Source organism: Acanthopagrus latus, chromosome 17 (genome assembly GCF_904848185.1).
Source record: "Acanthopagrus latus isolate v.2019 chromosome 17, fAcaLat1.1, whole genome shotgun sequence".
Lineage (NCBI taxonomy): Eukaryota > Metazoa > Chordata > Actinopteri > Spariformes > Sparidae > Acanthopagrus > Acanthopagrus latus.
In genome coordinates, this window is record NC_051055.1 from 24,106,519 (window position 1) to 24,134,279 (window position 27,761).

A 27,761-nucleotide genomic window follows, 5' to 3' on the forward strand; every position below is an offset into this window, starting at 1 on the left:
TGCTGGTAAATAGCCGTAATGATGAACCACCCACGCAAAATGTCCTTTGCGCTCCACATCACGAGACAGAATGTCAGCTAAGCTTGACCTCAGCCCCCCGGGGCGCACAGCATCTCTACTGAAGCATCTCCCGGCTCTGTAAATGACACTGTTCTCCCTCAGACGCCTGCATGACTGGGAGCAAGTTGGGTCTCATTTAGTGCAGACAGGAGGGGTCACCAGCGGGTCGAAAAACATCTCTGCAGAGGTAAACAGCAACCTTGCTCCGGGACTTCCCCGTTATGAACTGATAGCGTGAGCGTACATTCGGAAAAACAGCTCATTCAAAACGGGCTCATTAGAAGCTCTGATATGGATGAGAGCGGCCACACACTGAATACGTACCATGAGTTTAAAATAATAAACTGTCATTAAGTACATGTTGAGTAGAACCATTCTGAATGTTGAATTTGCTCAAAAATATTTCAGAACAGCCTACACATGCTCTTTATATTTGCCTGAGGTGTATGCAAGGCTGAACTCAGTCACCATAATTGTTTTTTTCCTTTAGCAATCCTGCTACAAATAGTTACCAATACATTTCTCTCTGTTTCCAGCGGTGGTATGCATGTGTGTCACGGTTCTTTACACACACACACACACACACACACACCCACACACACACACACACGTCGTTTCAGTAGTTGGGGAGATGCTTCTGGCACTCTGCGAGACAATCTGATGAAGTTCCTCTCCCAAGTGCACTCTCTCCCCAAAGGTTTACTCCTCTGTGAAAAAGAGTGCGTCTCCTGTGTCTGTCTGAACTCCCTGTGGCCTCTGGGCCCAGCACCCTTTTGAGGTTAAAAAGATTAACAGCAATAACAATACGCAATGTATCTGCGCTCATTCTACCAAAAAGTCAATTACATCGGGATTAGAATGGCGCTGACACAAATACACTCAAGCTATTTTCAATCTAAACACTTTATCTCGCTGCAAAGATTAGCTGAACGAGATTCAAAATAATTGAGACCTCGAGCTCAGGCATTTCTATCCGTGTGCAGACGTCTCAAGCAGGCAGAATTGCTCTGTAGGTAAATTTACATTTTTTTTTTGTGTTGTTTGGGAAGTTACGGGGAGATACAGCGTGCACTTCTGACAAGGTAGAAACTTCCTCCACAGTTTCAAGAAAATAATACAATATTCTACTTCATTCTGCTACTGAAACGGCCCCTACTGCGCCTTTCTTCACATTTCAGCATCGTCAGGCTCACAGCATGTGGCCAAAGCATCAAACAAGTGCAGGCGTGAAGTAACCCAAAACAAACAGAACCGGGGCTGCTGCCCACAGGTGGCTCTGTGAGGCTGCACTCAGGCTCAGGGCCCTCTGAGCTTATAACTAATGTCTGCATGCTCACAATGAAACACTGCAGACAGGATGCTGATGTTTAGTTAGTAAAGCACTGACTATCTTCACTATCTTGGTATAACATGTAAGCATGCAGACATTACTGCATTACTCTACTAAGTACAGTACTTGACTAAAAAAACTTAGTCACATTCTATCACTGTCATTGATTGATTGAAAGATCTCTTGGCAGAAATGACACACTGTGGTGACAAATTAAAAGTTTTATCTGATCTCAAAAAGCCTTGTTGGAACAAGTCTTAATTTTACAAATGTGACAACAGAGGTTAAAGAGACGTCCTGCAAGAGGATCACACCAGCCACAAACGTCTAAAATGGCTCGGTGCCTTAAAAATGTCTACCTGGTCCTGCGTGATTCTGGTCCCTGGCCTTAACTGACATCACATCTGATGTCACTGTCACCTTCTCCACTTCCCTGAAAGTCTCCTCCACTCACACCCTGCTGTCGCTTTATGTTGTGACAATTTGCTTACACATGCCAGCACCAGCACTGGAGAATCGCTCGAAGGTTGAAAAATGCAGCACGTGCCATGACAAAAACGCAAAACACAGCTCTTTTTATTCAGTTTCTCTCAATGATGCTCACGAGGATTCACACCCGCTTTAATTTCACCTGAGATGTGGAATTATAGGCCTGATTGTGCTAATTATCCAGTCACTTTGCTGGCCTGGTTTGGCTCTGGAGATTTCCACTGTGCTGTAACAGAGTTATTGCCAGTGCATGTTGCTAGTTACGCTGAAGAGGCTTCATGGGAACAATCAACAAAAACACACGTGGGGACCCTTTAATCTATGAGCAAGCCTGATTAAAAAAAAATCACATTAGATGAGATTTCTCTGAGAAAGATGTACACGCTTCAGCTTCTGTGCAAGATCGCTCAGTGTGACAGCCCTACACATTAATGCATTGGATACAATTAATCTCTCTGCAGGGCAACATCACATGGCAGACGAGCACATAAATAAAATATGTGGCTGGATTTTTCTAGAGAAAATATAACAAGAACAAAGCCTTCAAATCCCACAGTGTACCTGTACTGTAGCCAGCACGCTAAACCATTCTGTGTCATCAAGCTGAAAATACTTAGCTCATGAATTATACATTTCTTATGAGATAACTGTCTTGAGTGGGAGAACAACATCGAAAAAGCCATGTAGCATCAGCAAAACAACATCTAGAAAAACCATGTAGGGCAGCAACTACCTTTTATATTTACCATAGAGGAGTCTGTCCATGAGATTCCTGAAAAAGACTTTGGTCCATAGATTAAAAAAAAAAAAAAGTTTTAAAAAACCAAAAACAAACAAACAAAACATAAACCTCCATCATAATTACCAAAAATCCATTTTATTTCATTGTCTGACTAACAGCCAAAACGCAGTCAACTCGCCAGGAAACAATGTTGGCAGCAACCATCTCTGTGTTTGCGGCGACAAAACCATCGCTTACCTCTGCCAGCTAGGTTTTTTCCGTTTGTGTTTATTTGTTGATTGGTTGGACAAAAACCACTGAACACATTTCCATGAAACTTGGATGGAAGATGCGTCTCATCCCAGAACAGACCCCGTTAACGTTTGGTATTCAGATTACTGGGATCTATGAGTGAGCACAATTTGATGCACCAAATAAGAAAATGGGATCTAGCAGATTTAAATATGTTTTATTTTGTATTGGATTAGGCTTCTTTCAGTGTACTAGTCTGTTGGGAATTGGAGTACTGTAGGTGTGGGTTAGGGTTAGTTTGTGATGAGATCTCGGACATCTCCAGCTGTATCATTGGTGACGAACTGTCTAAAGCAAACCAGGGCATCAGCACAGCATTGTCCCAAGAAAAAAAGGAAAATTGCAACACATAGAAAGGTAAAGTTCCAACAGATCTATGGTTTGTAGAAACATACTTTGCATTGGCAACATTTACTCTACTGAGTGGGTTGCCAGAACCAAGTCTAATATCCAGATACTGAGATAGAAACCAGCATATTTCTGGCGTCTCTTAAAAAATGACAATTGACCATGATCATTAAAATTCATCCTATGAATTTTCTGGCAATCAGCTTATGTGTTATTTGACTAAATCTTATTCAGCAGCATAATAAAAGTCCCAGGTGTCACTCTCCCAGCAAACTCTGCTACAAAGAACAAACTGCTTCTCATCCATGTTTTTTACAGAGTAGAACAGTGATGGACCACAGTCAGCCTAGTTGACTGATGGCCCATTAGATTATATAAGTTACACTTATATCTATCACGTCTATGAGTGAATGACCACAGACTTCAGAGTTGCAGCCCATAGTGGAATAAATACAAGAGAGTCTGAAAGGTAAAAATTTTACTCTTGTGTGTTATTTGCCATTTCCTCTCGCTCATAGTATGTAGCTGGATTAAGTCCTCCGTGGATCTCTGAGTGAGTCATCTCAAGAGGTCCATGACCCGTAACAATTCAAGTAATGTGCTCTCCCTCAGTGGATGTTTACTTCTACCTGTTATTACTTTAAACTCATTTTTTGCCCTCTTCAAAACCAATAAAAACCTTGACCATATAAACTAAGAGAACAAATACTGGAGGCAAGACGTGCGTATAATAACCCTGTAACCTTTAGGACGCCTCAACAAAACCCACCATCAACAAACCAATACGACTTTCTGTTTTCCCTCCATCTTCATTTCAAACCCTGTAAGGAGCTCCGATCATACGCAAGTGTGCATTTAAAGTACGGGGGAGTGATGGAAAGGAGGTTTTTATTACGCCTTAATCTAGTTCATTTCCTGATGATGGAAGAGACGTGCTGAACGACGCAATATATGATTTGGAGAGAGTCGAAATAACAGTGACTTAAAGAGGAAAAGAGGAGGAGGAGGGAGGTCTCGAGGAGTAATACAATTTGGGATGCGACATGTGGGAATAAAATCCAATCTTAAAGCACTCATTAATCACTCCATACTCATCTCTCTTAAATAAGAAAAGCTGATGAACTGCCATATGACAAGCTCTTGACCACAATTTATAAAGACATACAGCACGGACCAAACTGTTACCTAAAAAAGATCCTTAGAAAAGAGTAATATGTGTCTCATTGCGTCGCCGAAAAACCAAAGAGACATTCAGCCTCGTCAGACTCGAGAAACCCCATAATGCTAACTGTCTGAAAAGATGCCAGCCACATATTTGAGCTTTATGCAACGACAGCTTGTAGGAGAATATGGCAAAAGCTAGAGCTGGCATAAACACTCTCCTGTCTTGATGATTGGCTCTGCTGCCAGAACGGGCCGGTCTGTCGAGCGGCGCTGCATCAGGAAGCTTGTTTGTTTTAAAGTCATATGGTCAAGACGCATTTCATCTTCCGAATGGAATTTGTTCACTTGGCACAGAGTTTCATAATCTGTTGTGTCTGCTGATGCTAAACCCATTAGCTGATATCAAAAAATAAAAGTGGAGATCTGGGCAATTGTGTTTGGTGTGTCATTACCGCAGAGGGAAAGAAGAATATCTGTGAGGAGTAATCACACTGAGCTGCAGCCGATGTCAGAGACGGACTAAATACTTCTACATCTGTAATACGCTGTTCTGTTACAGCTGTCCTTGTTTCAATGTTAACAAGTTACAGGCAGGCTGCAATTATGTGTCGAGCTCTGGATGACGCACAGGCTCGAACAGGTGAGTTTAACAAGCTGATTTGCAGTGCGACTGTGTCTGATGACATTGAAATGTAATTACTAGCGTCGAGCGAGAAAGTAATTTTCTGGAAATAAATGCACATAAGTATCAAGAGTACAAGTAAAACTATGTACTGCTACTGTATATTATGGGTCGACTGATTATCGAATCAAATATTCGGAGTTCTATCAGATTATTATCAGTGGTTGTTTCTTTATGATCTAATGATGTAGCGTGGAATCTGAGAATCTGATAAAAAGATAGTTTAATTTATTTTTAATGTGCTGCAGGATTGAAAACAGTTTTTACTTCACACTTACATTTGTTTGTTCCTCATGCAGGCCAAGTTACCTGCATTTCCTGGGTCATGTGGGGTTGGTGATGTCATCAGTGACATCATTGGGTTCAACCAAGTGTAGGGGTTTCTGTTTAGCGGAGATGTATTATATGTTGACACAATGTATGAAGATTATAATTCTTCTGTAGAGCTAATTAGTAATGTAATGAGCTGGAGAGTAGTTAAACACATGAGATGTAATTTTCCTGAAATAAAGGGTTTTGATTATGTTCTCCCTCAGGAATCGTGGAAGAGACTGAAGCAGTCTAAGCGTTAATTGAACACCATATATAAGCAGACTGGTTTTGGGTCCGGGGACCTAAATGTGAGGCCATGCTGCCATTAATATGTACCCTTTATGTTGAATGGTATGCTACTGTGTGTGCGTGCCTTTCTATACAGACATATAACAACCTCACAAGAAGCAGGATAACTCATGCGGTTCCTTCCAGGGCAACAAAAAAACGACATTACATTTATTAGAAAAATAACTCACCTAATAAATTCAGCCAAATTATTACTTTTCTTGTTCATTACCATATTTGTCGCTAATTGTGATTCTTAGAAGCACACGGCAGAGATCAGTCAAGTGGACAAAAGTGAGAATCATGAGTTGAATTAAAAGATTAATCCAAAAATAAAAATCGCTGAAGGGGTTTGTTGTTGTTGAGCAGGTGTTGTTTATACCTCTTGTGTGCGCCAAGTAAATCAATTACAAATTTGAAGATATTACTAGCTCTTTTTTTGTAGTATGACCTGTTGTACATCTTATTAAGTATCGAGTTAGAAATTTCATGATAACACAATAAAGTCAACGAAAGAAAATAATAAGGGAACGAGGGACTGTCAGAGATGGAATTTCTTGTGCACATTGAAAGTAAGCACTGACAGAAAAGAGGTTGAAACCCAGAGACGTTAGATAGGGTCAAAACAACGAATTCTGCTATATGAATGCAATTAATCTAATTCAACAGCCTCAAAAGATCTATTACAAACTGAAAATGAGGGTTAGTCATTCAACAAACCGCACTATACTTTGTGTAAACACATTTTAATCACCCAGTTACATTGTAAGAATGAAAATACTAATATAAAATAAAACTGTCTCTGTCCTAGAGGAAAATAAATTCATCCTTTTTCATTAAAAATTAGGAGAAACTGCTCTTTTGTGGACCTAAAAAATAAGAATACTTTCATCTTCAAGTGCTACATTTTGCATGTAGTGGATCTTGTACGCCGTGTCTTTCCTTAAGTGGTATTTTAATAAAATTAGGACATCAGTAAAAATTTCCTGAGGCTCTTGGAAAGCTCTGTGGACCATTCCCAAGTGCATCTGACAGTCTTTATATTGCGCCGGTGTGTAAATCTTTCTGAGTCGGGCGTGTGGATGTACAAACTGCACTCCTGCATCAAAATGATGATATCCTGTCATTGACGCGTAAATGTTTGTCAAGTGTAACACAGATTCTCCAAGGTGTTGCAGTTATTTGATACCTAGAAAACACCACTTCTCTGTGTGCAGTCAGTGCAGAGTGTGTGTGCGAGTGCTTCTGTGTTAATAATCACTCGCTGTCTCCACTCACTTTACACAGATCTAACATGATTTAGATTCATCATGCCGGCAAGAAAAGAACACCGTAACAAATTCACAAATGTGCATGGATAAGTATGTTTGAATTACTGCACAGTTAAGTAATATAAACTGCTGCCCAAAGATGTGGTCATTAGAATTTAAAACAACCTGACAGAGAGAAAACAGCCCCTCCGACAGACCATGTACAATATTTGCCCTGAAAATATTAAAACACTCGGAGAACGGGCCTAAACTGTCACTAATATGTTACGTCTAATTGTCCCGCAGGAGGTGGAGTGGTTTCCTGGTGGTGGATGTGACCCCCCACGAGACCGCAGATGAAGGCATGAGCGGGTGAGGTTGACAGATTGTGGCGGATAACCCTGTGACAGAGTGCAGTGTGAAGTGTAAATCCGTGTTTGTTGTCTTTATGATCGGTGACAGCGCGGCTGTGTGTCAGCGGCTGACATCACTGTCCGTGCGAGGGGCTGCCACAGCTGGCAGCTACAGCTCCTCTCAAAGTTAATGTCCATCTGGGTCCATGGGGGTATAGGACTGGGCCTCAGGGAGACAGAAAAAGCTGTGAAGCTGTATGTGTGAGCTTCATGTTTGCCTCTCACTGTGTACATGAATCTGTAGGCGTGCATGTGTGTGTGTGTCTGTGTGCTGCTTAGAACTGAAGTTTTCTTTGATAAAACGCTCAGCGAGGATTCTTTATGGCCTCAAAATCGGCGGTGATAAACATGATGTGGGCCTCTGTGAGATAAAAGCACGTTATAAACACACTGTTTCCTTGTGGAATAAGTGTGTGCACAACTGTCAGGTTAATAGGGTTAGGGTGGTGCTGTGCAAAGGTCCTGCAGGCCATCGTGTGCACCACGCCATACATGCCTAACACAGTCAAGGATGTTTTCTAAGCAAGAGACCTGAGACAAACAACAAGTGTTTTTTAAATGCTAATTGAGGCATATTTTGTCAGCAAACAAATCTTTTCACACACGAGACACGTGACATCTTGTCATAACAGGCAGTGAATTGGTGTAATTACAGCCTAGCGTCTACAGTACGGTGTTGACAGTCATAATGACACGGTGGAGTTTGTAGGCTTTGTGTAATTACGCTGCACTATGTAAACCACATTTTATTACAACTGGGAGGAAAATGTGCGAGTGTGACGTGGCCAAGTGATGAACTCTCTCATTAAACCACTGACAAAGTGGCTCACAATTGACTGTTAGCTGCAAACCACACAAAAACCCATCCTCTCTTTAGCTTCCACTCAATCCCGACATCACAACTAGAAACCGTCGGTTGTTCCCGCCGGTGTCATTACAGCTGAATTAAAGGTCCGTGGCCTCTTCTTTGCCTCCTCCCTCCCTCATTTTTTTCTCCTCCAAAAACATCCCTCCGAGCCCTCCCCTCCTCTCCTTCCTTTATTTATCACATTTTCTGCCCCCATAGAGACCTTTCAGAGAGGCAGAGAATCCCATCAGTCGGTAACACAGCGTGGCAAGTGCCCACACAGGAAGCTTTTGATTCCTGCTGGAATGTCCTGAGCTTTGGAAAACCGTCAAACCCACTGGACACAATGTCGGCGTTAAGGCACAATGGCAAGCGCTTAAAATCGATCCAGCGCGCAAGGCCTCTGCTGCGGACTTCATTACGCGGGTTGCTTGTGAGTTTGACTGAGACTTTAAAGTAGTTACAGCATAAGAAGTAAAGCAATGAAAATAAAAAAGAATAAAAAACGTGTCCAACGAGAATGAGAGCAAAAAAATTAGTTTCTTACCGAGTTCAGGTCCAGGCTGGTCTGAACCCACTCCTTGGCGTCATTATACTCGTCCATCAGTCCCATTATATATAGTGTGTCCAGTGAATCAATGATGGAGGCTCCTTTCAGTCCACCTGAAAAATACATGAGAACTGAGTCAGAGCTGCTTCGAACAGAGAAGAGTCAACTTCACAGGTATTTTATTCAAAGCCCCCTTTTTAAGCATTGGTAACAACTAAAATACAGTTTACGAGACACTATCTTGTAGCTGTGAGCAAATCTAAGGACATTTAACGTGATATTTAATGAATCCGTCAAAATTTTTAACACATCCAGCAAGTGTGAAAACAAGGTTTCGCAATCAAATTCATATCTAAAGGTACCTGTTAGCATTTCACGTGTGATAAAATCATAATTATATAATTCATGTACATATCAACACTTTTCTAACTCTTCATTTGTTCCTGTGTGTTACAGCCATAACCACGTGAAATCACAGCTACGTTCCACTGTGTTGTAAAGCATCAAAAAAAAAAAAAAAAAAAAACCCAGATGAAATATATGTGCCCATACATGACTCATGAAACTCATGTTTTCACGTACTGTCTCTTTAAAGTCGCATCTGCTAACAGCATGAGAATCTATACCAGGTGTGTCGATTGAAACGATTTTTCCACATGTGCTGGACACGTTCCATGAGGAGGTGTAGCTGTTGGAAAACTCAGCAATTTACACTTGTAAGGTGGTTATTTTTAGCTTACAAGCACATCAAAGTGTGTTATAAACCATTTATTAGGTTTCCATACGCTACTTATAAATGCTAAAGAGGAAGTTTCTTGATTCCAAGATGCATCAGATGTGGGAGACTCTGCATCAATGCAGCCCAATTTGATTGTTGATTTTTCTGGCCTGTGCCGGACAATGACGTTGTGAAGTTACATTGCAACGTTGCTCACTTGATTGAATTGTGGGTTGATATCATCATTGAGTAAGCAGCTTTTCATACTGTAGACTTATGTAGAATGACTTTAAAAGACAGTCTAAACAAAAGGGAATTTAAAGATTAATCTCACTGCTTATTTTCAATCACAAAAAAGTAGCCATGTGCGGCGATACAGAAAATTGAGGGTGTGATACATGAGATGCATCGATAATTGGTTGTGCATTTGAATCGTTAACAGGTGAATGATGGAGGTTAAAACAGAGTGCTGTCATTTTAGGGTAAGTGTGGGGATCACTGGAAGAAACGGCACCTCAGAAATAAGTAAACAACAATGAAAAAAAAGCGTTTCCTGCCCGTCATAAGTGGAAAACATCTGCGAAGTAAACACTGTCTAAAAAAAGGTGTCACTTTCTAGGTGATTGTGCCTTATTCCGGGTGTGATGAGATATTTGGACAAGAAATAACGCAACACACAAGCAATGACTGACGGGGAACGAGCAACACTCAGCTTCGTTACTAGCTGCCTTTTCCACGTCACCTCAGGTCGACTTGTCTCTCTCACAACATGTGCTGCATTTAGTGCCTGCTTGGTCTTAACATGACTGTAAGCTGTTTTGTGGAAGTTGCAAACTGAGTAAGTGTCAACAGCATGCTGAGTTTTCCCGTATTTGTTTTTACCATGCATCAAAGGGATGCTAAGTTACAGCATTCCCATCGCTAATCCCTGAGGGAGTTACTGAACCCACCCAGACGGTGTTTTTCCTTTGTAGAAGAACTGCCGCAGTGCCGAGACCGGATTTCCGTTCACATTAAATACGTCAAATAGAGAAGAATTTTCTATAAAGAAAAAGTAATGAGTGCCGTGAATAGATGACAATTCTTCAGGTACTTGAGTGTTACAGAAATCGAGTTTTTCAAAGGTAGGGAACTACTCAGATATAACCCCCCCCGAATCTCTAATGTTTTGATCAGCAGCAGTAACTTGACAGCGTCTGTGATAAAAAGTAAAACATTGAAGTCCCTCACATGCTGAGCTTCTGTAATTGCTGCAGTGATGTTCAGTGATAATACAAAAAAAAAAAAACAGCTTTGTGAGGTCCAGATAAAAAGCATCTTCTCTGCCAGATTAAAAAGCATCAGCTACAAAGCATCAGTCGCTGCACTGTAACATGAAAGTCGAGTCATTTAGAAATCAACCGACCATTATCTGTTTTTTCCCCCTTGATAGTACAAAAGGGAATACATTTGATACGTTTGATTGTGGCGAAGGTTTAGCAGCTGCTCCCGCAACACTACTCCGTCTACTGCACGTTCCCTTCTTTAACTCGCTGTGTGAAATCAGTCTATGTGCTTGCAGCCGCTCTGTATGTACCAACGTCTGCCTTTATGAATCTCATTTGAAGCTATTCATTTCTTTTTTTGCACAAACTAAATGAGAAACGCTAAAGGGGTGTTTATTCCATCCTGGTGGCCTTATGAGAAATTGCATGGCCCATTTTCCTTCTCATACGACCAAATATTATGCAAATGAAACCGGAGCTCTCAGAGACAGCTCGGCACAAAGGAAAAATAAACATTATCCTTAATGAATTACTGTAAAAGAGTTGAAGGGCAAATTGTGGTTTGGAAGTGTAATAACGAGAGGCTGTGACTAAATAGACTGTGAATCAAAGTGCTTCGGGGGGGGGGCTCGCGTTGTAGATGACTGGAAAAAATGCAACAGCGTGGAAACTGACTTGGTTAAACGGAGAGGAGTGATGAAAAATCTCTGCGCTCATGCCTGAGAACTGCCGAGCTTACATTAGATGGCTGGATTGATCTGATGCAACCGCGCAGCAACCTGGCACATCAAAGTCTGCAGTTCTTATCCGGAGTTATTGTCAAAGCTCACCAAATATGCAAATGGTAACCGTAGCTTTAGGCAACAAAAAACACAAGTCTCTCTTTTCCACATCTTCAGGAGAAGTTACGCAGAGCTCGACTAACTTAGATTTTTTTTTTTGTCTATAAAAATTAAATGAAATGAAAAATTTACCTGAAGTTCAGCCCAAATAGGAAGCGAATCTTAAACTTTATAAAGCCAGAAAAAGCACAAAAGTTGAGTGTTTTTGGTTAATGAGTGCCTCCAACGGCTAATCAATTATTGCGTCATGATTATCTTGGCACCCAAATTTGACGTAACTTGTATATAGCTGCTGTTAAGTGCTGTTAAGTGTTGAAATGTTTCCTGTGCACCATACGTGCCAACACTCCTAACTTTCCCTATTTCAACCCACTCTTCCACTGTGTTCCGGCTGACGTTAATTACGTGGACTGACTCCTCTGCACTGACTTCTTGCGTTGCTGATAAAAAATGACCCTGTCTGATATGCGACACTTGTCCTGCAGTTGCTCAAACCTTTTGCTTTGCTCGGTTTGCTGGTGAAATGGATGAAACAGGTCCCAAGAAGTAGGCACATGTTTCCAATTTTTAGTGGATTTGGTGTAAGTCTTGTCCTGTTACTGACATTTGGCTCCTGTCTCACTGGCTCTTACTCTGCAGACTGTAGTCCTGCATCATTGTACTTGCCAATGCTCCTTAACACACACAAACACACACACTCGCCATCACCCAGGAATATCTTTTCTTTTTCTCAGCTGAATGTTGGCAGGTGTGCTGTGCAGGTCTGCTGAGGTGTCTACTGTGATCTAGAAAACTTTGAACAGACATCAAACGCCTTCACTGTCAATATTTACTGCCACCCTTGAGGATTTTGATTTTTGAATTCAGTATCCACTGCTGTACATGTACAAACCTGACTCCAAAAGAGTTGGGATACTGTTTAAAACATTAATAAAACACAATGTAATAATGTGCTTATCATCTCTACATACGGTATATTCATTTGTAAACAGTATAAATATGGTATATTTAAGGTTTTACCTTATCAACTTCATTAATTAATCTCATATTTAAAACACCTTGGGACCAAAAGGAGTTTGATGTATCTATCTACATTTTACACAGCAGCCCAACTTTTTGAGATCAGGTTGTAGTACTCGTAACAGCCTCTATGGTATTACCATGAGAGCCAAACTCTCTCTATCACTGACCTCTTAACCTCATCCCCATAGCTTTATGGATTAGTTACAAGGTCAGCCAGGATGTCAAAGTGCAAGCCGGAGCAGGATCAATGGCTTGGCTTGGTCCAAATGATGTGTGCCATACGCCTTGGCCACTAATCCGGTACTATAAATACAACCACAGGCAGAGAAACACTATTTGAAGTTTGCTAAAGCCACATTATATTACTCAAAAGTCATTTCTTTTTTTTATAAGCTTTTCCTCGTTGTGGTACAGTACCTCATACCAAGCCTGTAGTCCTGGTAAAGTTGCCGTGCCGTGGCTTTTCAAGGGTATTCAGTTGAAATTTACCACACTCCCCACTCTTTGAAAGCTCCTCTGCCTGCTGGCAATTCACCTCATATTGTCAGTGAGAGGGTAGAGCTAGCCTGAAGCAAGACACATGTAGTCTACATAAGTGGAGAGGACCATCTGCTGAGGTTGTTAGTCATGTCCTAGTGCATGGTGTATGTCAGATGTACTTTATATTGGTGTATCACCTCAGAAAGACTTTCTGCCTCTACTTATGTAACAGAGGATGGATATCCAGCAAATTGTTAACTCAAAGTTTGACTCTTATTATTGCAGGAAAGGAGGTTTTTCAGTTAGCTTACCCAGCAGCCTTATCGCTCTTCGATGACAAATAATGATGGTGACAACTGAGAGGAGGGGTATAGTCAGATATCTAATGCAATCTGGTTATCCAACCCCAGAGGTAGCGCTCTGTGGCTGCAGGCGCAGCAGCCGAGTGTGGAAAATTCCTTTTGCGCCCAGCGCCAAGGCTAGGATGATTGATTGACTCTGAGGATTGATGGAGCAGATCAATCCATCATGGTGTCCTCCTTCAACTTCCATGGTCTAAGACCCTATTTATTTCTGTAGCCCTTTGCTGAAATGGAAGGAGCCCTGAGGGATCGTTTGAAGACGGGGCAATAGGTGTGCTCCACTGTGTGTTCCTAAAGACTGATAAACATGCACACACATGACATTTTCTTTGCATTTTTCTGTTCTCCATAAAGCAGAACCTAACTGAGGATGAGGACTGAGGATGCATCAGATACTGACTTAAACAATAAGAATGATTACGATTTATTTGATGTATCACACTGAGAACACGGCATTTTTTGAACTCATAAAAGCTACAGGAAATAAAAAGTACATGCATCCGCCTCAAATACTGTAGAGGGAGCTTCAGGCCATGAATGATGACAACCATCCATAGAACTGGATAATTAGGGCAACTGTGCAGGGGGCCACAGGTTCACTGCATATCAGTTGGTTTTGGTAATTTGATTACTTGCAAATCTGTCAGGGAATCCGCACCATTGATGCACGGTAACAGCTGAGACAGGCTCTGAATTTTCAGCTGATTTCATGGCCATGAAGGGAGAGGGACACTGTGTATTAAACTAGTTTTAGAGCTTTATTAATTCAGTTTTGTATATAAATATACGTGTCAGTATATTCTGCTCACATGATGCATATTTCAAAAGATGTATGTTACACAAACTGGAAACCCGAAGGCAGCAGAATTTTTTCCCCAGCGACCTCTAACAATGCCAGTGGTAATGCCCGAGACAATAAGTCTGTGGTACAGAACAGAAAACATGGGCTGACTTGAGACTTTGCAGTAGAACTTCATCCATAGTAGGGATGGATCCGTTACTTGCCTGGCCAATTACCATGGCTAATTTTAATCTTTTTTTGTATTATCAGTAAACGTGATTTAGTTTTGTTGCTGTTGTTCCTTTTGTCAGTTGTTTATATGTTGTACTACTTTGGCTCTGATGCAGCTACCTCTTGTGTAAATTGTCGTTAGTTACCATCCATCACTGGTTAAACTTTCACACCAAGAATGCAAGCATATATCTGTTATCGATCTCCTTGATTACTGATAATTGATATCCGTATTGGCCCTGAAAAAAACCCCATATCAATCGTTCCCTAATCTATAGTCTTTGCTACAGACTAAATACCTGACTTATCTAAAGCAGCACCTAATCATTTTTTCTGATTAATCAATGTCTTTTATCGTCTAGAAATGTTAAAACCAAAAAACAAACATGAAAAATGGGGCAGATCTTCACATTCAAGTGTCTACAACCAAAAATGCGTGACTTAAATGATTATGAATCGTAAAAATCGCTGTTGTTCAGCAGTAGGTTGAATGTTTTATATTTAATAGCAATAAAAATGACGTGAAATGTAATTCCACACTGTAGAATAAGGATCAGAGTTCACAGAAAAGCCAAGGACAGAAAGCAGTAATTATCCCGGTATAAAATATTATCTAACCCCTGTTAGACATGAGCTTGTTACATTAATTCTATTCAATTACATTCTTGCTGCTAAAAGCGTACGTGAATACACTAACATGAACTCGTCCGGCATCAGTATTCCAAAGTACAAATTAGGAATAAGTGAGAGGTGTGCGCAAGAATGAGTGATATGAGTGTGTGTGTGTGTGTGTGAGTGAGTGTGTAGGCGCACAGAGTACAAGGAAAGCCATTAGTGAGACATTGGCCGGTGGATGTTCATTTATCATGGCTGTCACAGGCCAGTCAGTGTCGGTCAGGCAGGTTACGTTGGACGGCCAGAGTCCACATGATCAATCGCTCGCTGCAGCCCGTTTGTGTTGTGATATTATTGGCCTCACTCTCTCTTCCTCTTTCAACACACACACACACACACACACACACACACACACACACACACACACACACACACACACACACACACACACACACACTGGTGATATATATGTATCAGGATAAACCACTCCTTTATTTAATCCCTCAGGGGATGCATCATTTCTACTCTAATTTTATTTAACCCACATTCCGGTCGATTCGCATGCAGAATATATGCTGATTTTACTGAAAAGCCAGCGGATGTTTATTGTAAATTCCATTGACTAAGTACATTAAAAGTGCAATATATTTAAATGGATCGGAATAATTAAATCTCAGAGATGGCGTGTTTTAATACACCCGCGGGAAAACAGGAGTTAAATCGGAGCGATTCATTTCTCATTGCAGCTTGTGACTTGTGGCACAAACAGCCGAAGGGGATAAAATATTAAAGATGCGGTCAATAAGTCACCCCGTTGGCGTCATCAAACTGAATTTAATTTATGTGGACACTGGATTCACATCAATTAGACTTCCCTGTTACCACTGGTTGGCAGTATCCAATTATCAATCGCCAGGGCAATGAGCGTCTTGTTAGCGCTAATGCTACCTGGCACCGGAGAGAAGGGGTTAGCGAGCCAGAGTGTCTGTGTGATGTTAACGATATCTAGCTGTTTGCTATTCGAGGCACACGGCTAGCACCGGAGATAAAATGCACTAAGGAGATGACTGTACTCTAGGCGAGTGGACTTCTGATGGGGAACGGTCTGGGAGAAGAAAATTCAGAGGGAGTGGGATTAAGTAGGGTTAGCAGGCAGAACAAGAAGAAAACGGGGAGAAACTAAGAGTGAGAAAATGTCATGTCGATCAATCAAGATGGGCTTAGGCTGTACCTTGGTCCCCTTGAGGAGCAGATGTCTGATAAATCAAATGAACATCAGCAATAGCTGAGGAATAAGGAATGCAAGTTTTACCTAATGACGTCCAATCAAACGATGACGACCCACAAACTTATCAAATGAGTAATTTTAAACCAAACCAGGATCTTCCCCTAAATCTAACCAGTGCATGTGTGGGAAACACTGAATATTTACTTGGACAGACCGTCCAAGTATATTAATGGCTGCCTGGCTATATCTGGCAACCTATTTAACTATTTTAGGCTTTTATTTTATTTTTTTTAAATCGGTCCAAGAGAATGATGCCATCCGCAATCGATTAACTAATGGATGACCTCTTCTGTCTACTGTCCATCAAATATGCTCTGCCGACAGAGACAGAGACACTCTCTGGTACTACATCCCTCCTGTAAATGCATTGATCGTGATGCAATCTCTCCTATTCAACATAGGCCAAACTTGCTATGACTGTATCTAAGGAGGTAAAGCGGGTAGTCCAGATATTAAAAGGTTGCTGGTTCCATTCCTCAGCTCCCCTGGCTGCATGTCGAAAGTATCCTTGAGCAAGGTACTGAACCCCAGAATTGCTCCCTATGCTCCAGTAGACTGGAAAAGCGCTATTGCAAATCCATATACCATCTTACAAACATGTAAGTGCACCTGGTTGCTGCGACGCCGTGTGATCGACTACATAATTAACAAGGTTCCTCCACAGGTGGCTCACCTGCTGTTATGACAACAGATTCGCGGGTGAAAACACTCAAAATGCAGGGTGTGTTTTTTCTGCAACTTTACAGAAACACCATAAGATGAGGTAGAAGGAGAGGAGAAAATAAGAGAGAAACAGAAAGAACTTGTAATGTAGTGTTATACATAACACTATGTATGTTAAATATAACCCTTAAAGCAATTCTAAAGAAGGATAGTTGAATTTTGCATCACAGTCTTGGGTCAGTTTCATCAAATACTGACCAAATAACATTCTGTTTCTAACCCTTGAAGTGTCACTGTGACTAATAATGATAATATTAATTAATACCTCATACTGCAATACTGTGAAACCCTCATATATATCTGAGATGGTTATCATAGAGAGAAAATCTCACATCACAGAAGCCCTACTTGCCCTACTCATAGTCAGGATGGCAATGCAAATTAGAGTCCAAACACACTGAATGTATGGACATAAATTCTGTTATAGATTTTGGGTTTTGTTTAGCGCGAAAACTGGCACAACATTTCTGACATACAACAATGTTTATTTCCCTCGATCTTCTGGACATATCTCAGAGCCAGGGAGACCAGATGACGTCATGGCATTCGCTAACAGGGAGCATAATAAATTAATAAACAGTTAAAAGATAAAAACTTTTACACAGATTACATCCATGAATTCTATTGCGAAGCATTCTTAAGTGAGATGCAACTGAAGTAAAGCCACCACATTCACTGTGGCTCCACCTCGGATTTGTCTGCATACATTTTCAGCAGTTTGTGTTGGTAGGCATCCCAACAAACCCCAAAGTATTTCTGACTGCGAGGCCCAAAGAGCTTGGGCACCCGTCCAAAGATAAGCCAGCTGAAACTGACAGTGCCACTATCGGAGGGAACTAGCACTAAGACCTTCTCCTGCAGCTGCAAATATAAGACCCTTAACTTCCAGATCCTATCCTATCCTCGCTACAAGATGTAAGTGGGGGAAACTAATCCCACTGATTATAAATGTAAAGACTGTTCTAGCAGTTACTCCACAGAGCAAGGGTGCATACATGGGGCTCATTAAATGTGTTCAATTGAATCCTCGCTTTCACTCAAGACTGCGCAATTTGTTCTCTTTACACAGGACAAATTGTGCCTGCAACGCATTCCTGATTCTCCAATCTACCTTTGGGAGGATCTGGTCTCAAGTAATTCTACAGCCGTATGCCCAAAGACAGCATGGAGGAGCTGGTGACAGCCCCGGAGACGGATCTGTTTGGCGACGTCTGTTTACGGAGAGGCGTTATTATTATAGACAGAGAGTCGTAAGGCCGAGCAAAGCTGACCCTGCTTCAAGGAATATGCAAAGCTGTGTTGTGTTGGACATTGATGTAGCACTCCTGTCCAGACAAGAGCAGTGAAGATGAAGAATGGACAGCTCAGACAAGAGCTCACGTCTCAGTGGAGTGACAAACTATGGATACACTGTCACGTAGTTAGAAAAACGCATACTGTTGGGGAGGAATTGACTATTATGAAATCAATGTTACCATACATTAAATCACTACGAAATTAATCACACAGACTGTAATTTTAGCCACCAGGAGTCTCCCAATCAGAACACAACAAAAGATCCTGGGTACAAGGATTAATGGCCCGCTGTATGCAGTTTTTAGCCAGAATAGCAGCATCGCACAGTGGTTGTCAACTCCATTATGAAAAACCACCTGCTGTTAAAATGTTCACATTATGTTTAGCTACTTCCTTCCTCACTCTCTGACTCTCTCCTGGGAGTTGTTGCGACAGGTGACAAAAATAGCAAGTAATGGCAGTTATGATCCTCAGATGAGGGCTTGACCATTGTTTCTATATTTCTTTTACTCCATCAACAGTGGTATGTCATGGTTTCTCTCTTGTGACAAATGTACTTAATGTAAGTCGCTTTGGACAAAAGCGCCTGCTAAATGCCTTAAATGTAAATGTAAATGCAAATAAAAGGCGCAATTTCCTTGAATGAATTATGATTTCTTTGGGTTTGAACACTGTTCGAAACATTTTGTTTTTTTTTGTTGAAATCTATTTTTCCTCCAGTGTCTGAAGATCATCTTTTTTTTTACTGTTCACTTTCATTTTGAGACAGTGGCTGTGTGTCCGAGAAATTAAGTGGACTGTTCTGTTCTGTACGATTGCCTTGCTGCCATGGCTACCAGCACCCGCATATAAATCCCCTCAACTGCAATCTCTAACCCCTCAGTTAAGGATGACACGCACAAAATTAGAGGCAACCAGTCCTGATTGCACCCCGTCTCACCCTGCAGAGTCCCTCCCCTCTATTCCCTAACTGCGTCTCCCTTTTTCACCATTATGGTAATCACACAGTCAAACCGCCCCGCTAAAAAGACTTGCATCTAATGGTTCTTTGTGCCTTCCAGTGCGATAGCGCTTGCTTGGCAAGACGGAGAAAAGGGACAGAGAATTGATAGATCAAGGCACATTAGAACCGGAGTCAAAATAAATTTGTTCCATTATGAGGCCTGCAGAGGAGGAGGCGACTGAGCCAGAGGCTGCTGCTACGGACAGCAGGAATCCTTTGTCTTGGAGAATATCAGCGTTTAGTCTCTTCATGTTGCCGCTGACAGCTGATGAATACTTGTCAGAGGGAGATACTATCAATCTGTCACTGATTTCTGAGGTACTGTATTTTATTTTGATGCAGTAAGTTTCCTTTTTCCTCCACTTTCTCAGGCAAGCCTCCAATGTTTCTATAAAAAAAATGTGTTGGCACAGCTCTCTATACTCTAGTATTGGTGGTCTGGTATTTATTTTTGTGTAAGTGATGTTGGCACTGCCTCTTTCCTCTGTTTTCTCTGTTAAAGGTGAAATCGGCTGAAACGAAAACAAAAGTATCGGTAACTCCAGCAATGTGAGTTGCACAGTTTCCTGTGTGAGTAAAGAGGCAAAGGCCATCGAAGGGAGCAGAGTTTAAAATGTGGATTGTCAATGTATTAATATCATAACTGTTACCATGATATGAGACTTTATCGTCTAATAATTTTGACATCACTTGGTCATTATATTCGCATTACTGATGGCCGTCTACAAATATTGAGGCTGTGTGCGAGCGATGTGATGTGTCAGCCCTAGCCAGCTGACTGAGGAACTAGAACCACTCTGATTGGCTGTTAACTAACTACTGCTTCCTGGTGGTATAAACAGGTATATCCTCCGTGTCAGCTTCAGTCTTTGCGATGTGTTCAAGTGCAGCATTTTTGCCCGACACACAGGAGACATGAAGTGAAGTGACGGTCAGCCTTCATCTCTGCTGGTTCTTTGATGCTTTATCAAGCGACTTTTGAGAAGATTTCAAAAAATCAAGATACATATTGTGTATGCTTACCATATTGCCCAGCCCTATTTAAAAAAAACCACCACGCACACTCAAGGTTAATTTCACAGCATGGAAACTGGGTTTAAATGTGAGATGATTCACTTTTTACAGGTATATCAATAAGCTATCAAAGTGCCAAAGACTAAAGAGCCAATCAACACACCTCTGAACATGTTAATCTAATCAAACAAATACAAAATGCACACTGTCCAGATGTGATTAGAGAGGCTCCAGACTTTGAGCAGTACACACGTCAATCTAATTGCAGCAATCTAATTTGCCACTCTGGGAGAGCGTAGCGTGTCAGTGCAGCAGCCCTGTCTGATATGACAGCCTCTCAGATGAGATTACACACCGCACACAGTGTCAGTGTTATCGAACCCCTCGCCCCCTCCCTCTCCCCAAAAATGCCTCCCTCGCATTGATCAACAGACACGCGGCACAGTAGGAGAAGTGGGATCGTACATCTGATGCTCTGTCAACCCACAAAACCTGATTTGAGATGACAGGCAAAGCTAGATGCTCTGATTAGGCAGTTGATAAAGACACTCTTTACGTACACAGTGCTGTTTTCAGCCCGTGTTGAGGTCATCCAACTTAAATCCAGGAGGAAAACAAATAGAAAAATAAAGCCTGGAATATTGCCAGTTATTAATAAACCCTTCTTTTGCAACAGAGGTCTGCAGGGGGAACTATGCATTAATTTTTCAGTCCAAGGTTTCAGGTTTAACCTCGATAGAAATCCACTTTGCGAGCCTAATCTCTGATTTTTTTTTCTCTCCTGTAGATAAAAAGAGGCAGTGCTTCCCATCCTGCCCACCAGATTTTATCTCATCCGAATGGAGCTTCCTAGCTCGCTAGTTACACACAGATAAATGTGCAGCCCAACCAATTTAGGAGAGCTGTAATAACCTGTTGACGAAGAGCAACCGTCAGGTGGAAGAATTAAAGCAGCCATCTAAAAAAAGTAGCTGCTCCGAATCAGTTGTGCAGCCCTGCAGGCGTGCAAAGGCAGAGGAAGAACCTGGAGTTAGGAAGCCATTGATGTGTAACAGTGTGCATCTACAGGTTATGTTTATATGCATGTGCTCTCTTTGAACGACTGTCTGGAGGACAGTACAACTCTTTTATCAGGCAGTGACGAAATAATTGCAGCTTCAGACATTTCTGGGTAAATGAAAGTACAGGATTATTAAAAAAGAAGATTTTAATTAAAGAAGAGACATGAACTCATCCACTCCTCTAATCAATCTGTGGAAAGCCCAGTTAGAGACCACCTGTCTCTCCGTGGAAAGGTACCGCTGCCTGCTCACCTGCAATTTCACACTCAATTACAGCGGGAACACAAACTTTTTCTAACGATATTTTCCAAGAGCAATTTGAATCAGGCAGCTTGAAACACTTGTCCGCGTTACTCAATATCAATTTCTATTTCAGTGCTTTGCCCGTTCCTCTGTTTATTTCAGTCTCTTATGTTTCCAAGATGCCAGAGGCTGAGAGCACCACTCACAGCCCCCTCACCACTTATGAAGTGTGGCCTGGAACGCCAAGCTCAGTGTGAAAGTTCTCCTAACCCTTGCGGCGGGATAGAGCAAAAGACGGAATTCATTTCATGCGATTTTACTTATTCATTCCACCGCCACCTTCCTCCTTCCCCGCGCTCCGAGTCAGAAGTCATCACAGAGAACCTGAGTCCCATTTTACAGTGATCTGCTATGTAGAGGTGAGACAGGAGGGAAGTATTTTTCTGCAGACTAAGTGCAGGATGTTATGGAGAAAAAAAGTGGAGGTGAGGATTTGTATGCATACTTGCATTTGTTTAAGAGATACTACAGGCTGCAGAGGTCAACCTGTGTTACCGCGATGACTTTGAGTTCTAACACTTCAAGGTGCCATGGTTGCCGCGGGAACAAAAACATTTCTGCTCTGTGGGCTGTGAATGTGTACGGAGCGAGACAACAGTGAGTGTGAGTCCTGACAGAGAATATTCTGAAATGTAAACACGACTGTCTGCTATCATGGAACACGAGAAGGCAACATCAGAGGAGGTTGCTGGCGAATGACGAAATTCAGAGACAAAACTAAATGTTCCTTTTTGCACCTGGCACATATGGGAATTCAAAGAGGGGAGATTGTGATTGAGAAGATTGGAAATCTGATGAGTAACACTGGACAGTTTCAAAGATGATGGATGTGAAAAGATGGCCGGGTGTCTCGGCACTTTGAGAAGGAGCTATCGTGAGACTCTTCAGCCGGAGGAAAACAGGCTGAGAGAAGAGAGCGCAATAAGCCGAAGCTAAAAAAAGGACGGTATATTAATAGTCCCAAAAATAAGTGAATGAAGCAAAATCTGCTCCCTTATACTCTCGCAAGCTTAAGAGCTTGGCAGGGAACGCTCGTGATTAAAACTGCCAAACACTGATTACTGATTACTACACACCAAGCGGCATGTATCGGGCTGCGGAGGACGTCATCGTCAGAGTGACTCCGGCAATACGTCACGATCCCAGATTACATAAACACACAGTTTAAGGATTCACAAATGGTACAAAACACCGAGCAGGAACAACATGACGGCGTTTGGGGCTTTATCCGGATACAGACAATTTGACCCTCGCCCTTGTATCCATCAGCCAACGATTGAATCGTTACAGTAGAATAGAGTGCAATCCCTCATAATCCCCTCGCTTCGTCGTACATTTTGCATCCAGTTTTTCATCATCTTGGCTATAATCCCGGTGCAGAGGCTTGATGATGTACTCATGGCAACTGAAGGGGGGGGGACTTGTTCTAATCCCAGCAGAAATTCCTCCAGTCATCCTCTTTTCTGCTGCAAAATATCAGGAGGCACATCGTGTCAATATCTCTGATACACACAAACTTTCTTTTACGTCAGATGACAAGATCAGCGAGGAAAAACCCTTAAACTGTGTCTGTCTCTGAGCCTTTTTAATTCGCCTGGCTTTGCATTCTCTAGCAGCAATCTAACCTTACAATCTCAACACATCCATGCTTTTAGAGTCCTGTCACCAGCTCGGCCTGCTAGCTCTCGATGCGAGCGGAGCACTGAGCTGTGATCTCCAGGCAATTGTCGCAGCTTCACCGGCGGCAGATGCAGAGCTGGGCGGTCAGGACCATCATTTCATGCAGTGGGACGAAAACGTGCTCTGACAGCAGGTTCGCCCCATGAGTGCATTATCAGAAGTTCACTGTCAAATTCCTCATTTGCCCGCAGCTTAAATACTCCAGCATGCACACACGGCCGGGGCAAAATGTTTCCCCCTTCTTTTAATCTCTAGGTATCACTGCGTCCATTAAGTAAACCTTACTAAGTAATCACAAGCAAAGTTGGATAGTTATACTGTTTGTTTTGCTGTTTTAACTGTTAAAGCAAATTGTTAACTGTGAAAGGGGGAAAAATGTCTTGCATCCGTCTTTTCTCTTTTTGTCTGCACATTGTGAAATTCTCTAGTCTCTTCAACAGCGCACCAAAGAAATGAACAGCAAGTCTCCTGCTGTCAGCGTTGTGAGTCAACTGATGCCACGGGAAACACCCACCCACCCACCCAGAGGACTGAGGCCCGGAAGCCATTTCCACAAACACAATTTTATCCTCTTGAATAATTTAAAACGATATAAATAGAGAATCTATATCATTTATATTTCCTTACGTAGTGAGTGAGGAGAAATGTATGAGGTCTTATAAAGATCAAATGAGATGCTGTGTACAGGCGAATGGACGAGCACGACCAATATCATCATCTGCTATCAGATTATCACATACACATTGTTTTAGGAGTTGATGTCGGCAGAAATGCAAAAAGATATATCAAAGTAGGAAACTGCAGCTATAAATGTTGTATTATTTTATAACATCTTTATCAAATGTGTTTTAGTCACTACATTTTTGAAGTGATGTGTTTATGTTAAAACTCTCTACCGTTTTTATAATTCTGAAGTCATGATGTTGGTGTCTACCTCAGAGATCCAATATCGGTCGAGCTCCACGACGCACACCCTCACATATCTAAATGGCCCCATCTTATGTATAAATCATTTGCCCTCCCACACTGCTGCTCTATATTACCACGGTGATAAAAATGCTTTAGGTCTCGCAATTATGATGATATGTGACGTGTCCAGCCAGCAATTTTGGTTTGAGGCCTTATTGGTTCCAGAACAAATAGGCAACACTGAGTGGAGGGTTGGGATGCGGACGGGGGAGGGGGAGGGACCAGATCCTGATTTGTCACCTGCTGCTGGTTGCTATGGAGACAGATGATTTCTTCTGCACCATGATGGAGCCCATGGGATACAGAAATGGATGGGGTAGAAATGGAAAGTGGGTGGCTGGTGACAACCCTTCACTCTGCGTGCGACTGTAATGTGACAGGCGGTGATGGGCACCATTTGCGTAGCCCGTCGTTTAACCCTAATGACAAGGGAGGTGGCCACTCCTTCCCCCGTTCTCTCTAACCTTCACAGCGACCCCCTTTGAGACTAGACACAAGGCCTGTTGGGAGATAGCTGCAAAGGAAGCCACAAAAAAAAAGAAAAGAAACTAAACATGTCTGCTCTGTGTGGGCAGAGGGAGAGGGCAGGCAATAGTTGAAGTGGCTTGTAGCTGAAGGCTTTTAATTGAAACTGAATTTCTTTAATGACACAAAAGAGGAGGAGTTTACAAATGAAAAGAGCTCAAGGCTGAGCCTCGCAGACCAAACAGCAATGTGTATGTGTTAATACACGTGGATATTCGATGCCTGAGTCCTTTCTAAGCAGCGCCGTCTTTGTGAATGTGTGGTCTCAGCAGAAATCTCTGTCAGTGCTTTGTTTGCTGTACAAGATTATAATGATGTATGACAGTGAAAATTGGTGAAAATCCCTCACCGCTTTCAGGGGCTCCATGGACCCCGAGGGCCACCAATTGCTCTATAAAACATTTATCTCCCCTTTCAATTGCACCTTCCAGCCAGGGACGACTGAATAATAAATACCCGAGGCTCCATCATTTGGGGCATTGATCCGAGCAAAATCAGGTTCTCCTCCATCCTCCTCTGGTCTCCATCATGTAAGAGCACCTGGCAGCACTTTACATCACCCGGAGAGCGCTTGGGATTTTCTAATAAACGCCATTGGTTTTAAATGGTCCCCAGGCACGCCGTGCTGAAGGATTCGGCCTGTGTTGCTAGCTCATTGTGCATTCCAGGAAAACTCGCTGGTCACAAAACCGGTGACCTTACGCTCTTTAATTGCAACTCTTGGGGATGAGGAGGAGTAAATGAGGGCAAAGCTGCAAAGAAACGACTGTATAATCCTGAGATAAAGGTGGACAGACAAAAAAAGAGAAAACCATTTTTTTCTCCATTCATTTGTTGTCGAGGGGGCAGAGAGCTGGAGAGGAATTGTGAATAGCGGCATGTGGCCAATCCCCTTAACAGCCACAGGACATCTTTTGTTGATGAAAAATCTCTGGAGTGAGGGAGGGGCAGCTGCGACACCTAATGTAATGCTCTCTTCTTCTTTCTTTTTTTTTTCCCCCGGCACAATCACAAGCCTTGTCGCAGCATCTGTTGGGCTGTGGTTTTGGCTTGGCATTTAATTTGCCGTGTGCTTCGGTTAGTGACCCACATTTGCAGGCACGGGGGTAATGACGTCGCTCACAGAGGCACGAACATCTCTTTAATCCTCCATTTAGGCTCTGGGACCGGTTGGCTTCTCACTTCACAGCGAGAGGAGAGAGTGATACAGCACATGAGAGCTCTAATAAGAACGAATCCCTTAGTCTTATGAAAAGAAGGAAGAAAAGGAAATCTGGAAAAGGGGCCTAATGACTGTGAGATGCCTGAGACCTCCTTCTATAAGCATTGGTTTGGCTAAAACTGATGATGTATACTTAGGGCTGGGGTATCATACATGCTAATACAGGCTGAGACGAGAAAACTGTCAAGTACAATAACAAGTTGGCACCAACGGTCTACACGGATTTGCATCTTGTTAAAGAAATAGTCCAGTTTATTCGCTTTCTTGCAGAGCTCAGGAGTGAAGACCTGTTCAGATACTGTGTGTACGATATACACAAAGCTACAGCTAGACAGTTAGCTTAACTTAGCACAAAGACTGGATACAGGAGGAAACAGCTAGAGTAGTTCTGTCCAAAGGTAGCACCTCTAAAACTTCCTAATTAAGACACTATAACTAATTAAGACAAAAAAAAAATACATTAAAGCGAAACATGTCACTTTGACATATATATTTTTGTACAAACAAATGAGATACAACATTATAATTGGTAAGTGAAACCCCCTGTTTCTAGTCTTTGTGCTCAGCAAAGTGGTCAGTTGGCTGCAGCTGTAATAGCTAGGATCAAAATGAAGAGTTCAAAGATGGGTGTGGTTCGAGCGAGGGCGCCAGAAGGACTGGTGGTCATTAGCTTCCCACTTCACTGGCCCACACTCATTTTAAGTTGCAGATCCCTTTATCTCAGTTTCAATCATTCTTGCCGATATATCACTTGGCCAATGTCAGAGGCTGATCAAAGTGAAATATCACAAATATATTCGTCTCGATGTATGTGTTGTGAGATAAGCGCATATTTTTGTTTTTTAGCAAACAACAGTGCCGCAAAAAGATTTAAGAGGTGATTTATACTGATCAAATTCAAGGTTAAGTCATTTTAGATGATAATGTTTGTGGTTAAATTGTAAAATAGCTGCCTCCACTATGTGTCTTTGTCATAAGTGTTTGATAACATTGAAGGGATATTTGAAAAGAAAATGTATATATGCAAATACATCACGAGTGGAATGTTTTTTTTCCCTCATATCAGTATTGGCATCCACAAAACTCAAACATCAGTTTAGCTCTAGTTCCATTCCATTGATTATGTATGATCACCAGTTGTGTACGCAGACCCGCTCCACTGGACCAAATCATGCACTAGTTGCTGTGCCTGTAGCTGTGAGTGCCTCTGGGATGAGGACTTTAGGGAAAACTAGAGACCATGACAGCAAAATTGGTGTGCATGTCGCCACAGGACACAGGACATGAGAGAAGGTGGTTTGGTGGAACAGGTGGAAATTCTGAATTCTCTCTTTAAAACATATTCTCTGATGTAGCAGATTGAGTGATCTCAATACCAGAGAGTCAATATGTTGATGCCCATTGTGATTTCCATCACAAACAGAACCCAAAAGTGGACCAGCTCATCATCATTTTACCGTATTTATCTCGCATGCGGTGAGACGACAAAGTAAAGATTTGATCTTGGGGTCAGTCAGTCTTTGTTAGGAGTTTTTGTGCCACTCGTACTGAAACTCTTATGCCTAACCCTCTGATCTAACAGGGGGTTAGCACA

General features: G+C 42.0%; 1 protein-coding gene and 1 long non-coding RNA gene across 13 annotated transcripts in view; one reads left to right on the forward strand and one right to left on the reverse strand.

Moving 5' to 3' along the window:
• Positions 1-27,761, reverse strand: part of LOC119005994 (mannosyl-oligosaccharide 1,2-alpha-mannosidase IC) — a 209,432-nt gene that overhangs the window by 77,056 nt on the left and 104,615 nt on the right. For all 12 annotated transcript variants that reach the window (XM_037074254.1, XM_037074250.1, XM_037074259.1 and 9 more), the window contains one exon: positions 8,764-8,879. In XM_037074254.1, the coding sequence (XP_036930149.1) occupies positions 8,764-8,879 (116 nt within the window). The remainder of the gene's footprint in view (positions 1-8,763; positions 8,880-27,761) is intronic.
• On the forward strand, positions 19,569-22,124 carry LOC119005999. Its single transcript, XR_005070646.1, has 4 exons — positions 19,569-19,711; positions 19,896-19,942; positions 21,195-21,702; positions 21,891-22,124. It is a non-coding gene; the product is annotated as an uncharacterized LOC119005999 (long non-coding RNA).